The sequence below is a fragment of the Mus caroli genome, chromosome 4 (genome assembly GCF_900094665.2).
Source record: "Mus caroli chromosome 4, CAROLI_EIJ_v1.1, whole genome shotgun sequence".
NCBI lineage: Eukaryota > Metazoa > Chordata > Mammalia > Rodentia > Muridae > Mus > Mus caroli.
The window spans coordinates 29092357-29109752 of record NC_034573.1 but is presented as its reverse complement, the minus strand read 5'-3'; the positions used below and the strand labels follow the sequence as shown (position 1 = coordinate 29109752).

The 17396-nt window shown below is 40.3% G+C and overlaps 2 protein-coding genes across 4 annotated transcripts in view; one reads left to right on the top strand and one right to left on the bottom strand.

Annotated features, from left to right (window-relative positions):
• The window catches only part of Orc3 (origin recognition complex subunit 3), a 47696-nt gene extending 35627 nt beyond the window's left edge, over positions 1–12069 (top strand). The window contains exons 14-20 of one of the 3 annotated variants that reach the window (XM_021159991.2): positions 1709–1842; positions 3722–3798; positions 5282–5379; positions 7607–7748; positions 10238–10354; positions 11007–11086; positions 11828–12069. In XM_021159991.2, coding sequence (XP_021015650.1) covers positions 1709–1842; positions 3722–3798; positions 5282–5379; positions 7607–7748; positions 10238–10354; positions 11007–11086; positions 11828–11933 — 754 coding nt within the window. In that variant the 3' untranslated portion in view covers positions 11934–12069. The other 2 variants (XM_021159990.2, XM_021159992.2) reach the window with 2 other exon arrangements.
• Positions 12070–16117: 4048 nt separating this feature from the next.
• Positions 16118–17396, bottom strand: part of Akirin2 (akirin 2) — a 16591-nt gene continuing 15312 nt past the window's right edge. The window contains exons 4-5 of the mRNA XM_021160051.1: positions 17027–17098; positions 16118–16824 (exon numbers count right to left, since the gene is read on the bottom strand). Of these exons, the coding sequence (XP_021015710.1) occupies positions 16814–16824; positions 17027–17098 (83 nt within the window). The 3' untranslated portion in view covers positions 16118–16813. The remainder of the gene's footprint in view (positions 16825–17026; positions 17099–17396) is intronic.

The window sequence follows — 17396 nt, the reverse complement described above, 5'->3', positions numbered from 1 at the left end:
GCACTGTAACTATGAAACTGAAATTTCTTACTATATGGAAAATAAATCCCCAAAGAAATTTGATTTTCACTGAAAAGTTTTGTTTTTGAGGCAGGGTCTCTCACTTTGTACTCCTTGCTGGTCTGGCTAAGCAGACTCAGGCTTGCCATGAGTCACTGCGACTCCTCCCCCAGCGCTGGGGTTACAGCTGCAGGACACCATGCTCAGCAGTACCTCTTCCCCCTCGCCCCCCATTTTAAAAATGTCATTAAATTGGTTTTGTGTGTTTATAAATTTAGAATAGAAGGTTTCTGAGACTTTGCTAGTCCAGGATGGCACTGAGGTAAGCTGGCACTGTTAGGGAGTAAGCACGTTTACCCCAAGTCACCTCTCCAGCACCCCGGCCAATTGATGCCTTGTGTTTTAACTATTATTGGAATCGGTCATCCCTCTCTTCTTAGGTAGTCCCAAATTCATAAATTCATTGATGTGGAAAAAACTTACTCATCAAATTTCGGGTTTAGTAATCTGGTTAGAGCCCATAAATGTCAATCCAGTAGGGTACAGTACCTGGACTATAGAGGTAGTGTTGATAACAGTAACTACCTTTTATTGAGTGCCTGCTGTGTGCCAGTACTGTCTTAGACACCCTGAGCGCACTTTGCAGTCCAGTGCAGTACACCTTTCTGGCAGGTCAGCTAGCCATGTTTTCCCTGGGAATCTGAAGCATAGAAAGGACTAAGTGACTTGCATGAGATTGTTTCACTGCTAATAGGTTCATAATTCAGACTAAAAGGTGTTTGTACCTTCAGATTTTATTTGCCAAGATCAAAAGTGGAAGTCGGGGCTATAAATAAAACAAAAACAATAAATACCAAGTATAGTTTCCATCTTTTTATTAAGTTGAGCTCAACAGCACTGAGGATCAGACATAGCAGTTCTAACAAGGACTGGTAAAAGTGCGGCCACCACCAAAGAGAAGTGATGGAGAAGCTTGCAGCTTCGCAGCAAATGTCTCCCCTCCTATAGACTTGTAAGGCATGTACAAAACATCAGAGACAGTTTCTGTTGTTTGTATAAAGTCTGAAAAACAGGTTTTCCTAGTTGACAGAATAGGAGCTTAAATGTAAATCTTCAAAATCTAGCATATTTTCTTTTGCATTCCAAACAGAAAAGAAATGTATCTCATTTAGGGAAGTCTTCCACTTTCAGAGGTTCTAAACGGTTCCAAAATGAGCCAGGAGTAATAGCTTCTGTGGCCTCCAACACCTCACTCACCACGACCATCTCAGCACATAGTACAGACAGAAAAACGAAACACTGTTCAGTCTACATGTCCTAAGTGTGTTGTTAGGAGCTTACTGCAAAACAAACTCATACATTGAAGTTGTCATGGATTCTACTCTCAATGTGGAATTCTAGGTCTGAATTTAGTGCTTAATTTCTTGTTGGCACCTAGGGGCGGGGGCATGTATGTGGAAGTCAGAGAACGACTCTCTGGGTAGTTTTCTCCTTCTACCATGTGAGTTTCCAGGGATCCAACTCAGGTTATAAAGTGCCTTAACTGTGGAGCCGTTTCCCTGGCTCCTTTCCCTGGCTCCGGCTGTTGACATAAGTCCTGTCTTAGTTAAGTCCTCTTGCTGGGATGAAACACCGCTACCAAGAGTAACTTGATGAGAGGTGTGCTAGTTTTCTAGTTGTGCTACACCTCCTGTCACTGTTTGTCTAGAATGCTGGCAAAGGATGAACTGGTGAGCATACTTCAGCGCTGTATTGAGGTTTTGAATTCCTCTACTGAAAAGCAGCTTGGCAACGCAACACAGAAAATAAAGGATTTCCTGACCCAGTTTCAGAACCTTGATGGTAAGTGTAATACCCCGCCCTGACAGTCCTTTAACCAGAGTGTCATCAAAACTCCTCAGTGTCAGTCAGCAGACCAGTCTCTGAACGTAACATCTTAACAAGTACAAACAGGCAAAAGTATTTTGCCTCTGGATTTGTTTTAAACAATGTAGAAAATCAAATGGAAGAAGAACATTTTCATTCTTCAGATGAGAATGGGTGGCAGACAGTTCTCATTCTCTGGATAGACCATTCTGTACTCTTTCCTTATCTGGGGTGCTGTGAGGGGCTTGCCTCACGGCATCATGGAAATACCTGCTTTGGAATGTTTGTTTGACTCCCTCCTGTGGCAGATATTCCTTTGTCTTTAACCTCCTTTAGTTATAGCAAACTGTGTGGAAATCTCTCCTCATACCCCTGTAGCTCCTATGCAGGGGGATCTCTGACAGGTGCTCACTTACAGAAGATTAAGGCAGGTGAGCAGTGCTAATTTGCTTCCTCCAACTTATGTGTGAGAGGTAGCACCACAGCAATGACCCTGAACCATTTCACAGAAGTAAAAACAAAAGTCTACAAGTTGAGATCATTCCAGCTACGAGAAACTAAACTCTGAGAAGAAAAGTAAACTGCTTTATACTTCACAGCTATCGATACAGCACCCAGACTAGAGCCAATCTCTCTTGGCTTCCAGCTCAGTGAGTGTGTTTATGTGTGTGTGTGTGTGTGTGTGTAAAATCAGATCACAGTTGCACTCTCGCCAATGAGAAGCAACTCTTAAGGACATAAAGAGACTACAGGTACCATAATTTTAATTAGAGTTTATGTAATGTGACCTAGTGAACAAATCTGATGATAAATTAGCACTAAGTGATTATCATTTTTCAAATGGAAAGGCTGAAGATTAAAATGTTTGACAACAGTATAAAGAATAGTGTTTTATGAATCAAGACAACACTATCCTGCTGATTTGTCTTTATTTCTTGGTTTAAAAAACCAATTGTTATTAATAACAAAGTATACTTAAAATTTTCACAAGAAGAAATATTTGGTTATTTGTCACCTATGGTCTCTTTACACTGTTGGCATATTTATTTTAATTTAGAGTTAAATTGGAGAGGGTTAAATCAGGCTGGGTGTTATAATCAGTTTTAAGGTTCTGCTACACAGTAATGGAGTGGAATAAAGAATTTAGCTAGCAGTTATCCTAACCTTAGGTTATAACTTTCTAAAATCAGGAGTTATCTTCTGGTTCTTTAAGAATATATATTCTTTAGCTAATTTTTATATCATATTTGAACCAAATCATTGTCAGGTTCCCAAGTCAGAGAGAGTATCACACCCTCCTGAAGCATAGCCATACATTTATATCAGTTAGGAGGATCTCTTCCTAGAGTTACTTTTATAGCTTTTATATACCTCCTTCCTTATGCCAAACAGTAATGAATCAAAAGCAGGACATTGGAAGGTTGAGCGCAGGTGTATCGGAATGTAGCTGATCGTGCTTCTAATCAAAGGGAAATAGTTTCATGTTTGTAAGATATTTTTATATAGGCTTTTGTTCTGCTGGCTAGAAACGCTTGAGTTCAGTAGCTAGTGATTGAAGATCTCACTGCTATATAAACAATGTAATATGTATTGCCTTCAGCTTCTGAAAGGAACATCATCTGCCCATCTTGCTCATGTTTTTAAAAAGTATAAATTTGACTGGGCGTGGTGGCGCACGCCTTTAATCCCAGCACTCGGGAGGCAGAGGCAGGCGGATTTCTGAGTTCGAGGCAAGCCTGGTCTACAAAGTGAGTTCCAGGACAGCCAGGGCTATACAGAGAAACCCTGTCTTGAAAAAAAAAAAAAAAGTATAAATTCTACTTCCAGTGTCTATTCTCTGTTGTATTCAAAGCAGAGAGCAAAGAGGAAGAGGATGCCTGTGGATCACAGCCAAAGGGGCTGCAGAAGACAGACTTGTATCACCTTCAGAAGGTAGGTATCTTTCTCTTCCTTCCAGCTGCATTGGAGGTGGTTACTTTGTTTTAATTTGTGCTCTCCTTATCACTTTCATATCTTACTTCACAACCAGGAACAATACAGACACACTGAAGCTAAAAACTCAGACATGCTGATGCCATCTACACTGTAGGAAGGGGTTGGTTTTCTGTGCTAATTATAGAATTAGAAGGCAGGAAAGAAGTGTTCCAGGAAATCTCGGGTAACTCCTGTGGAGACAGTGGAAACATATATACCAGGGAAATCGAAGTCCCTTTTGGAGGTCCTTAGTCTAGTTCATGAAAAAATTAACAAAGTGCTCAAACAAGTGGAGCAGCAATTTCTTAGGTGTGTTGTTTTATTTTAAAGCTTCCCTCCAAACAAAGCAGGCAAGCTGTACATATAGAAGCTGCCAAGAATAAGGAAGGTAGGCTGGCATAGCAGCAGGATAGCTTTAGAGGATAGCTTTAGAGACTACAGAAGCCCAGAGGATTAGGACATTTCAAAAGCATACTTAGGCTTTGCCAATGTGCAAAAGAAAAAAGGAAAAAAAGGAGCAATTATGCCTGAGTCAGTACTCAGAAAGACTTGCAAACCCAGGCAGCCATCATGGAGGTTCTTTCTTTACTAACACAAGGGATGTTGAACAGCCTTTCCAGGGGAGCCTCTCAGGCCCTCCACTGACTTAATTCTCAAGGGAGAAGACAGCAGCATGTCTCCACCTAGAGGTGGGTTCCATTCTGTACTATAACTCTGTTCTTTGTCTTACTGTCATCCTAGAGTATACATGCGCACAGTCAGTCTACTAGAAAACAATTCTGAAGCCTTAAGGAAGACAACAGAAGTAACTGTAAAGGGGACATGGGAATGTGATTTACAAAAAGAATATGATGTACTTATCTCTCTCTAAGTCAAATATTTTTGACCTCCCCCGAGCCCTGTAGTGCTGAGAAACAAACCTAGGTGTCTCTCCACTAGCTAGAGCCATACCACTAAACTACAAATCTCAGCCTTTCTCTTTTTTACTGAACACTCGTAGGGTAAAAAGGCATTTGATAGTCAGATGACCCTTCTTGTCCCATTTTACCAAGTTAGAATGTACCACAGAATTTCAGTCTGGGTGAGACTACACTCATAACATCTATTGTTCCTGTGGACCAAAGCTGTGGCTTGGCGTTTTCTTCTTCATGTTCCTAATGAAAATTAATGGTTTCTAAACATGAGCACTCTTGTAAAACTGAACAGTGAAGTAAGCTGCTCTTCTTCCTTTGAACATTCACTGGTCTATGTTTAAAGCAAAACACAGAGGGGTAGCGTCTTCCCAGATTCTTAACAGAAAACAAAGCACATTTTGATCTAGTTCTTTGCACTCTGTATAAGGGCATCAGCTGTCACTCCACATGAGTGGAGCTCTCAAAGTGGTTTTGTTCCCAATTCAAAGATGTTATATTTTTTACCCACTCCCTACTATGTCCTGTAGTCCTTACTAGAAATGAAAGCGCTAAGGAGAACTAAGAAGCCAACCAAGTTTGAAATGCTCAGAGAAAATGTTATGGACTTCATCGACAACTTAGTGAGGTGAGTCTAAAGCTCCGCCCGCTAAGCTAACAGCAACCCTGTTCTTCCAATGACACCAGAGACTCACTGCCCACAGCCAGTCCAGGGTGTTTCTCCCATCTTAGTGGTTTTCTTCATCTTCTGACCTTGTTACCTAATCAAATGACTTGGTTTATTTTTTCTGTTGGTTTAGGAAGGCAGGTTTAAACTTCATCTAGCCAGTTAGGCTGGGTGAGGAAACACAGGACGCTTCAGAGTATCCTGTCAAGTTTGCATTGTTCTTAGTTTTTGTGCCTGTAGTAGGATCTGGGTCAGCCCAGAAACAGACATTGTATACTAGTCATGCTACTGTTTATTGTGAGTGTTTTATCAGGACAACTAAGTATCAGCACCAAATCTATACTGCAGTATCTACTCAGCAACTATCAAAGTCTCCTATCTAGTTTGTTTATCAGTCTTTCTTGGGGAGCCTGGACCATTCTGGGTATTTCCCAAAAGCCAGCTTTATGTGTGTACATGAAATCAACCATCCAGGTGACCTTATGGAAACAGGGACAGATTTAAAAGAATGTAAGTACACCAGAGATGACTTAGCTAGTTACAAACAGTGCAGAAGTAGAGGTCCAGCCTGTAACCCCAGCATTTGAGGCTAGAACAGGAAAAAAAATCTCCGTGCATTGCAGGCTAACATGACCCTGAGACCCTGCCTCAAAAGGAGAGTAGTAAAGGTGCTGTTTTTAGATGAAGTGAGTTGAAGGCAGTTCAAACTGGTCAGGAGATGAGGCTGTGGATAAGAATGGTTTGTTGGGGGAGAGGGGGTAGTTTTTGGTGACTACCATGAACTTGACCATCCTGATGAAAGTGGGGATTTTCATTTCCCAGGACAGTGTTAATCTTAGTTACTGAAGAAAAAAAGTAATGCTAAGAGCAACAAAGTATATCAAAAAGAGAATTGGGTTGAAGGCCTGGTAAGGACAGAGTCGTCAGTGCTGACAGTCACATCACTATGAGCCTCTCCTGTTCCTGAGGCTTCCCTTATGTCCAGCTGTAAACCTTGGCATCAGTTCAATGTTTCCAGGCCCAGTACCAGGCCTGTGAGTTCCAACAAATCACAGCAGGCACCCTCTGACTTCTTGTCGAATACATCTGACTCTTTTACCTTTCACGAGCTGCTGAAATAATGCTGAAATAATTGAGATTTGCTGTGAAGTCACAACACTTTCCACAGTGAGACTCGGATTGATCCCGAGATTGTCTCTCCCAGGAGGAAAGAGGGGAAGATTATAGATAGGTTGTTCAAGCGAAAGGGGAAGGAAACAGAAGAGAAATGAAGCAAAAGCCCAAAGAGCAAATGGGACTTCTGTGTCACAGGAGTCACAACCTCTGTCTCTATTTTCCATGGGACCTAGAGTACAGATGTCTGACACAGCTTCTAGGTCTGAACAGAAGAAAGACATTTAAAAATAAATGTTAGCAAAATGCCAATTCGAAACCTATGCTGGTTTACAAGTGGGGAAAGCCCAGCATCCAGAGGCAGAATGAGTAGGCTCAGGAACTCTTGGAGGGATGACAGGCCTGCTGAGTGCATGCTCTTCTTCAAAGTCACTGAGCCAGCAGCAGGACAGAAGCTTATGGGGCTTTCTTAAGGAGTAGCATCCTCCCTAGGAGGTGAGAAAGCAAACTTGGGAGTGGCGGTAATGTTTTTAGTGGCTACACTGAGGTACTGCTTTGAAAGGGTATTAAAGTGGCTTACAGGCTGTGGTCCACCTAATCCAACAATGGCTGTCTCCGGACAGAAACAAGAACCCAGTCCAGTGGTCATTCAGTCCACACTGCTGACTCTCTCAGTTTGCGTTCAGAGTCCTGAAGAGGTAAACTATTAACCCATGAAGGAACCTCTCAGCAAAGGGATGCATGAACTTGTCAGTGAGAACAGGGCAGGTCTTCCCACCTCAAATGATCCAATTAAGAAAAATGCCTCACAGAAGTGCCCTGCTGCCTGGGGAAAACATTAATTCCAGATACCACAAATACAAATACAGTTTTAAAAGTAGTATTGACATATAAAACTAGGTGAAGCTATATGGGATCCATTACTCGGTGTTTGTTTGGGTGCTGATTTCACTGTTTATTAAGCAGCAAATACTCATAGAAGATTGACAAAACTGTGGAATTGAAAACCAACCTGTACGTGTGTGTGTGTATGTATGTATGTATCTAAAGCTGGCACCTGATTTCCCGGTTTCAGAGACTACCTTCTGCCTCCTGAGAGCCAGCCTCTGCATGAGATAGTGTACTTCAGTGCTGCCAACACACTCTGTGAGCACTTAAATGCTGCTCCAAGAATCGCTCTCCACACTGCACTCAACAACCCATACTATTACCTGAAGGTAAGAAGGAAGCCCAACTCGTCCAGTTACTCACATTTTTCTAAGGAAAAGTTCCTATATTTTAAAGTTGACTCAGCGATAGTAGCAGTCAGTCAACTGAGGCTGTGTGCATTTGCTCCCATGTAAACTGCCTTTCATGGGATAGCCAGTAAGATGGGATTTGCCACTAAGCCTCATAACCTGAGTTTGGTATAAGGAGACGACCGACTCCTAAAAGTTGTCTTATGTTCTACACACTCATGACCACACACCAGAAGAGAAATCTGAACAAATCATAGGCAGAAAGCTTTATAATGGAATATCTTACTCTTGTAAAAAATGAATATCTTACTCTTGTAAAAAATGAATTTTTTCCCCAGACATGTTTTTTTCTTTTTGTTGTTGTTGTATCTTTGGCTGTCCTGAAACTTGCTCTGTAGACCAGACTGGCCTCAAACTCAAGAGACCCACCTGCCTCTGCTCCCTGAGTTCTGGGACTAAAGGCTTAGACTACTACTGCCGAGCAGAAAAGGGTTCTTCTGTAGGTAACAACAGTTGGTCTGTGGTCAGGGAATAAGGCCTAATGAAAATATATAAAATTCCAAGTGCATATTTTAAATGGAAAAAAACACCCTGGAATTTCATCGTGGATTTTAAAACCTAACAACAATCTATTCTGGGAGGATCTGCATGGTACTGCTGCAGAAACTCCTAAGACAGCATACAAGGGAAGAAGCAGCTGCCTAAAATCCAGAAAGTTACAAATTTCAGTTTCAGATGTTCAAAACTACCTTTGTTTTGACAGATAAATGAACACTGTATTATTAAGTAGGTGGATAGGATTTTTGAACACAGGTGAATGTGTATGCTCGGGAAGTTGGAAGTTTTCCTTCCAGAAAAAGATGCTTCAGAAGGCACTTTTGAATGGATGTGGTAGCACGTTTGAAATTCTAGCTCTCCAGAGGTTCAGGCAAGAAGATCACCAAGTTCAGGGCCAGTATGAACTTACTGATACTTTGAAAAAAGTAAAGTGGACAGTCAGAATAGCTCAGTAGATGAAGGGGCCTCTGATTACCTAGTAAGAAGCTTAATAGCCTGAGCTTGACCCCCTGGACCCCTATAAAAATGATTCCACAAATTTGTCTTCTGACCTTGGCAAGTGCCACACAGGACATGCATGCCCACACACATCATACATATACATACACATAGTGATTATATTTTTAGTTAAAAAGTGGTTCCAAAAGATATCCCAAACTACTACCAGTTCCTTGCAAGATGGGATACAGATAAGGTGAAGTATGTGGAGGATACTGAATGGGAAGTTACTGGCCAGTGGTCTTCAATGATGTAGCTACCAGGAGCTTGACAGTTTCCTATTTAAAACCTAATTATGTGTTTGGGTATGTGCTCATGTGGGTAAAGTACCTATAGAGTCCAGAAGAAGGGATAAGATGTCCTGGAGCTGAAATGAAAGGTGTTGTGAGTAGGGAGCCTGGAGCCCAGCTCTGGTCCTCTGTGACATACAGCAGCAGATGCTATTAACTCTTGAGCATCTCTCCATTCTTAATAATTTCATGGTTCAATAACAGGAGTGTCTGCTCAGATAGCTCAGTCAGCAGGTGAGAGCATCTGCCTGACTGAGATTAATCTCTGAGACTCCGACCAGAGAGGGAAGAACAACAGTCTCCAACGCCCAGGTGCTTCATCCCCTTTGCACAACGAATGAATCCAGTTTTTTGTAAAGAAAAAGAACTTTTAATGTATGAGCTACAAACGAAAATATTTAGTGGTAGAGTTACAGAAACTGATGTGGTCTTTGATGCATTTTGTGTATGAGATTTTGTTTCTTAATAAAACTGGGATTTCAAGTAAGTTAAACCAATACTGACAGTTTCTATAGGGCTTGTGGTGTGAGGGCTGATTGTCTCCAGCTCTTTGCTGGTACTCTCTCCCGGTCTGTGCAGATGACTGTGTTTAAGGGGCAGCATCTGTTCACATGGATACACTCATGCACAGAAACAAAAATAAACCTGGGGGGTGAGGGGGAAGCTCTGCACTGCTGGTTAGGCCATGTGGAGACCCTGTTTCCAAAACAATAACAGAAAGTGCAGTGCTGAGAGCAGTCTTTTCTTTGGGAGATCACATTTACTCTACCCTACTCTACCATTACCAATGACAAGTGTTTACTAATGCCACATATAACTGCTAGAATTGCCTTTATAACAAATGTTGGAAGTAGCATTTTATTGGGTAATCATTCCCAGAGATTTCTAAACTTTTACAGCAAACTGAAACATGTGTTATGAAGGCTCTACAAATAAAAATGAGATTTAAAAAAAAAAGTCTTATGGGGAGAGTGGCTTAGAGCTAGAGGGATATGGGATATAGCCAAGACTTGAAGTATGAAGAAAGGAAATGACAAGATTCTACTTTCTGATTTAGGAGTTCAACTAATAGCTTTTTGGTTTTAATAATTTCTAAGATTTTAACTTTTAATCTGTTTTTAGAATGAAGCACTGAAAAGTGAGGAAGGATGTATTCCAAATACTGCCCCTGACATCTGCATAGCATACAAACTGCACCTGGAGTGTAGCCGGCTGATCAACCTCGTTGACTGGGCAGAGGTGGGTCACAAAGAACAAGTTAGGTGTTGAACTAGCTTTCCTAGCGTTTTTGTGTGCTCTCTCTCTCCCTCTCCCTCCCTCCCTCCCTCCCTCCCTCCTCTGTAAAGCACAAATGCTGCTGTGCTTCACAAGTTCCTAAGGAAGCTCCTATCCTGTGTTTTTAAAGCAGAAGCCAAACAAAGGATTCAGTTCAGCTCAGAGCAAGCCAACACAGGTGTGGTGGACACCCTCACTCAGCAGGAGAAATTCTACTCTGGAATACATGGCAAGGCAGGGGACATGTGCATAGCTGCCAAAAGTCCTAGCTGACATCTTCTCGACATCAAAGGACATGCTAAATGAGAGTCTTCCAAGAGAAATGCATTTTCTTGGAGTAAAAGATTAACAGTAGAGGGAACAGGGATTTCTCTGCTTTTAAAATTTTGAATAAGTTATGCTTTAATCCTCTAACACAAATGTATAGTCAGTTTTATTATTTTTAATGAATAACTGGCAAAACTTATTAATGTCATTAGTCATCTTCAATTTGAAATCTGTTGTGAAAGATTTACAGCAAGTCCTAAAACCTGATTAGTTCCAAAACTATCTGAAGGGTACAGAAAAAGGTGCCTAGCAACAAGTTGTATTTTCTTCTGTCTTGTATACTCAAAAGGCTTTTGCAACAGTTGTGACAGCTGCTGAGAAAACGGATGCAAATTCTACAGTCTCAGAAGAAATGAGTGAAGTTATTCAGTATCCTTTTAAAACCAGTTCTACAGTGACCCAGTAGCAGTATTTTAATGTTCTTGTTTCTTGAACTGGCTAGGTCATTTGCTTAAAAGATAGAACATTTGCTTAAACAAAGGGCCTTGAATTCAAGGCCCAGCGCGCGCGCGCGCGCACACACGCACACACACACACACACACACACACGTTAAAAAATAAATTTAAAAAAAAAAGCACATCTAAAAATTCTTAAATATGTATTGCTTCTTAACCATACCATCTTAAAACAACCTTAATTTCTAAGTATTCTGAATTTAGTCTATTCTATTCTCAATTTATTCCAGTTTTTACTAAGGAAATTGTCATTATTGAATTATCAACTTTTAAAACATACTTCTAGAAGTTTGGCAAGGGGGCGATTCTTAACACAAATAGTGTTCAACACTTTTCCATCTGTTTGTGATTCATTTGTCATTTTTGTGAGACACGGTATCATGTAACCTCACCTGACTGCCCTCAAACTGCTTCTGTCTCAAGTGCTGGGATTACAATAGGTGTGCACTGTAACACACAGCTCCATTTGAACCTTCTATTCTGATTGCATTTAACATCTTCCAATAGGGTTATATAATTTAGTAGTATTTATTTCAACCACTTATTTCAATTTACCAGCTACTATTTCAACTTTGAAATTTCATTTTAATCTTTTTGTCAAACAAACTAAAAAACAAAACAAACACCCTGATTTTCCTTAGCTAAGGCCTCTAGTGCTCGGTTTATTAGAGCTGTTTCTGAATTAGAACTTTTAGGCTTTATAAAACCTACGAAACAGAAGACGGACCATGTTGCAAGACTTACATGGGGAGGCTGTTAAACAGTAAGTGAGTGAAGACAAGAAGAGTTCCACGTCCAGCTTAAGACGAAAAGCAAATCTTGCATATTTGTATCAAAACGTTTTTGGAGTACTTCAAAGTCTAACAAATGTATAAAGCCTTTATATGTTATCAGTATACATTGTTTCATTCTTGCTTGTCTAGTGTGTAAATGCTAGAACTTCTTACGCATAGCTCTCAGCAGCACCCCAAACACCAGTACACTGTAAAGTTAGACACTGTAAACATCTTTCAGGTGTTTTCATTGCTAGAAAGGCTCTAAAATCGCCTCTGCCTCTCCATTTCTTGTAATCTTGGCAACTTACCAGGCCCAAAGCTATTTGGATTTATACTTAATAAACATTCACACAAACAGTCACGGAGACTTAGAACCAGTATGGGCCTTCACAAACTGCTCCCCTAACTTACAAAACTCAGAAATGTAAAGGTCCAGTGAAATAATATCATGATATCTTTCATGACAAGAACTTAAGAATCAGACACCTAAAACTCATTATTTAATGTTCAACTCTCAAGAGAATTGTACCAAAATTGTTCACAAATGATTCAGAGAGCCCATGTCCAGAAAAAAATTTAAAAGCCTTTGACTTGTGTTGCAAGTATGTGCAAGATTATGATCCTTTCTCCATGCCCCCGATCCCGGAGTGCTAAGATTATAAGGAATATACATTATGCCCAGATGAGAAAACAGGTCTTTAAGCAACACAACATTTTGTGCATATAAAATACAGAGGAAGTGGTGTTAATTGTCTGAGGCATGTTTTCTTTTCCTAGGCATTGCCTACATCTGTGTGTGTGCACACTGACTTCTCATACTATCAAAAGGACCTGTAGGACTGAACTCATTTGTGTGATTTCTTGGTATCCTGTAAAAACTCAGTCCTTCATTGAGGTGCCTGGCACTTACTAGACATTTTAGAAACAAGATCAGTGTTTCCTTGTCCTTTAGGTAGCAAAGCAGACCACTGTTACTCATACAAGCAACAGCAGGGTGGGAGGAGGAGGAGGAGGATTGCCGTTGTGGATTTACAGAGTGGTCAAAGCAGACCTCACTTGAGCAAAAGCATAGGAATGAAAAAAACTACCCAGGAGGACTTATGGGTGACCCCACTAGGCAGGCAACAGCAGTAACCAATATCCTAAGATGGGGACACCAAGGCAGAGACAGATAGAATGGGTCAGGGGGTTCAAACAATAGGAATTGAATGAGTAGGGCAAGAGTGCAAGTAGTGAAGCTTGTTTTCTTAGGTCAGAAGCAAAAGAGATAAAGCCTTTCAATGATCAACGCGTGTGAGAACAGTGAGGCCTGATGCAGCAAAGCAACCACTAGTTAGCTGACCAAGAGCAGCGGGGTTGGTGTCACTGTAGATAAACTACAATTAGATGCACATTTAGATCAGCGGGCTTGCTATGGCACTACTGCTCGGTGGTGGAATCTCTAGGAGCTAAGGTATAATGGGAAGTCTCTGCGAGTGTGGCAGCAAGGAAAATGGGAGGATCCAACAGTCCTTTTTATTCTTCTGCTTCCTGGCTGATGAGCTAACAGTTTAGCTCTAAACTGGACTCTAGCCATGTCTGCTGCCTCAACTGATCATATACCGAAACCTTCAAAATGCAATTAAAATAAACTTCCTAACTAGATCAACCTGAGTATTTTATTGTAGTTATGGAAGGCTAAGTGAAAGAAACAGCAGCAAAAATGAGTTTGGCTTTGGATAGAACAATCAGGAGATACCTGTTAGAGACATTCTGGTGAAATGCTACACAGTAAGGTGAGCAGAATCTTGTTATTAGAGATCACCAATGTCAGCACTGAAGAGAGGCAAGGAGATCAAACTCCAGTGTTGAGGTTTATGCTTCTTTGTAGATAAAAATTCAAAGCCGGGTGTGGTGGCGCACGCCTTTAATCCCAGCACTCGGGAGGCAGAGGCAGGTGGATTTCTGAGTTCGATGCCAGCCTGGTCTACAAAGTGAGCTCCAGGACAGCCAGGGCTATACAGAGAAACCCTGTCTCGAAAAACCAAAAAAAAAAAAAAAAAAAAAATTCAAGAGAACATTAAAAGTGAAAGAAATCAGGCAAGTATCTTAGAAGCCAACTGAAGACTTTGAAGCCCATACATTAATAGATTAAACAATGCAGTAATCTTAGGTAACTTGGTTAACTGACCTAGCCAAGTATCAAACTGTACAGTAACCTGGGAAAAAAACATATGCTAATACTTTATAATACGAATACGGACTCCATAACATCACTTTACATTCTTAACCAAAAGGCTTCCCCTAACACTAAAACTAAACATTAATAAAGTTCACAAGTGAAGAACTTGCTGCTCTTCTAAAAGACCAGAATTGGGTTTATAGCAACCACATCAGATTGTTCAAAACTACCTAGCTCCAAGGGATCTACCACACTCTCTTTGGCCTCTGTGGGCACTTGCACATCCATGTGGACACATACAAAGTGTTGAAACTTTTAAATCTGCATTCTAGTTTATAACGTCAAAAACGACAGGTCATGTTAATGACAGCACAAAGAAATGCTTAGCTTAGTCTTTCCAGAAAGTTGTAATCTTGGTTGAATCCTTGCGGGGGAAGAGAGGAGGGGTTGGAGTACTAAAAGCATTTGGAAAACAGAGAAATACAAATGCAGACAGCGTCTACCTCAAGTGGCCAGCACTGAGGTTAGAGAGAAGCATGTGTGTTTAGACAACTTCCGAACACAGCTTAGCGGTTTATACTTGAAAAACTCAAGTAGGAAATGACACTAATCTTTCAACTTGTGTGATGAATGCTTTCCTAACAAGTGGGGGGCTATATTTGAAAGATAACGTGAAAGGGGAGAGATACCATTAACACTCTAAAATGCACAGATACATCCCAAAGTACCAATAGTATTGAGGCTGAAATCTAAGTGTGAGATTAGTTCACTTTACATCCAGCTGCCCCATTCTATAACTTGTGTTTCTGGTGTACTAATGGATTTGGAACTGCCTGACAATCTTGTGAAAGCCATAGAGCACACTCTGGGAGCTTATTTTTAAATGAGGTTATTAGTAAGTTAAAAATGAAATATTGTATTTTAAGATTAGTCTAATGACAGGAAGTATGCTATTAAAATTCAAAGGGAGCCAGAGAGGTAGCTCAGCAGTTAAGAATGTTTGCTGCTCTTGCAGAGGACTTATGGGATTTTGGTTCCTAGCCTCAACATGGGCAGCTCAACAACTGGCTGTCTTATGGCCTCAGGCACATAAACGTATACAAATAAAATCTTTTTTTTTTTTTTAAATTGAAAATAATTCACTGAGCAATACTGAAGGGGTGGCCTTTAACCCCTAATCCTGTCTCAAATACCAAGATGACAAGTGTGTGGTTAGCACTTTCAGCTTTCTCACTTCTTTGTATACATTTAATTTAGTCATTCACTGTGATATTATTTAATGTTTTATGTATGTGTGCTTGCCTGAGTGTATGTGTGTACTGTGTGCATGGAGTTCAGAAAAGGCATAAGTTGGTGAGCTGTTATATAGGTTCTGGGAAACAAACAAGGGTCTTCCAAAAAAGCAACCTGAGCTCTTCTGAGCCTCTCTCCAGCCCTTAAGATGTTAACCTTTTCATCTCAACAGTACCTAGGATTTTCTAAATCTTAACAAGGCTTGTCTAGATCAGTTTAGCCTGTAAGCATGTCTGTGAGTGACTGAATTGCCTTAACCAATTAGGAAGAGAGCCAACCGGAAAGTGGGTGGAACCATCCACTAAACTTAGTACTATACATTTACTGATGGCTCTCTGCTCTTACTTGTGGCTACAAGTTCCTGCTGTTTTGATTTCCCCACAGTGATAGACTGCAACCTGGGATTTTAAGCTAAAGTAAAATAAACACTTAATACCCTAAACTGCTTTGTGCGGGGTTATCACATCATTCAAAAACATCAAAACTGGATTCAAAGGAAAGGTCTACAGCTGTTTTAGATCTTGTTATATAACATGCTGTTATACAGCAAGTTACAGAAGCAGTTTTGAATCATAACTTAATTTCTGAAAACAGCATTTAAAAGGTAAATAATGCCAGAAAACTAACTTTGTGTTGATTTCTAGAAAATACTTAGCGTTTAAACACTACTTTATTCCAATACTACCCATGTGTACAATTCGGAAACAGGCAGAATAGAAGTAAATGTTTTATTTTTCCAACTAAACTCCAGTGCTACAAGGGTAGTAAAACAATAATACACTGGGGGTGGGGGTGGGGGTGCAGCAATAAACATTTGTTAAAAAGACGGATAGAATAAATAAAACTACCAAAAAATAATAAAGAAAATCATATAAACCCATTCTGAAACCCCAAGAAAAGTCCTGAAATACAGAAATGCCCTCCTCTTCCTCCTCCTCCTCCTCCACTATCTCACAGAAGTACTGTAGACTAACTGCTTAAATGTCCTGGGATTACATTCTAAGTTATTAATAACTGGTTACAGCTTGGTTGTAGTGCACAATTAAAATCACACTAACTTCATCTGACGTGTCATTCTACAGTTTTATTTACATAACCAGTGAAGGGCATGTTCTAGAATGCCAGCTTTAATCCCTTTCAAACATTAATATAAAGAAGCCAAATTGTAATGATACAGCAAAACGAGGCCACTGGTCTTAATACAAGTAGCAAAGGTCCACATTCAGGTGGTAATGACATCACGGAAATTTCCAAAACCATTTGCTGCTGCCTAAGAGTGGTTGCCACTGACGAAAGCTTGAAATAACCTGTATTCACAGATGGGTACTGGCATTGCTGCATGTCATAGTTGGGACCTCCTGCAACAACTCAACAAGGAACAAGGCAGCCCACAAATGCAAAAAGCGTGATTCATGAAACATCTGGAGGAGAAAAGGAGTATTAGTATAGAGAATGGGGCAAAATGACAACAAACACAATCATTCTTTCCTAACACCACCCCTAGATATAACTTGTAACATTTTACTTCTGTTTTAAACTTTCTCTCCATACTTTTTATCAACTCTCTTCTTAAATATGAAAACATGGTCTTTTCAGTTTATAGTTCAAAGGTCAGATACTTACAACTAGCAGGCTGTTCTCCATATCGCCGCATTATCTGATCATGCGTAAACTTCACAAAAGCATCATATTGTTCTATAAATAGAGGTATATGTAAATTACATGACTTGCAAAATATTCTATCTAATGAATGTATCAAAAATATAAAGCAATGTGAAAACTTTCCATAACTTAAATAGTAATTGTAAACAGCTCAATAAGTGTTTTCCACAGGATAAAAACTAAAAATTTAATTAATACTGTAGCTGATCTATACAGCTAGCTCATCCCTGGTGTCATGAAGGTGAGATATGGGCTTTAAAAATGTTAATTTCCTGGGGCCTAGCAAACACAGAAGTGGATGCTCATAGTCAGCTATTGGATGGATCACAGG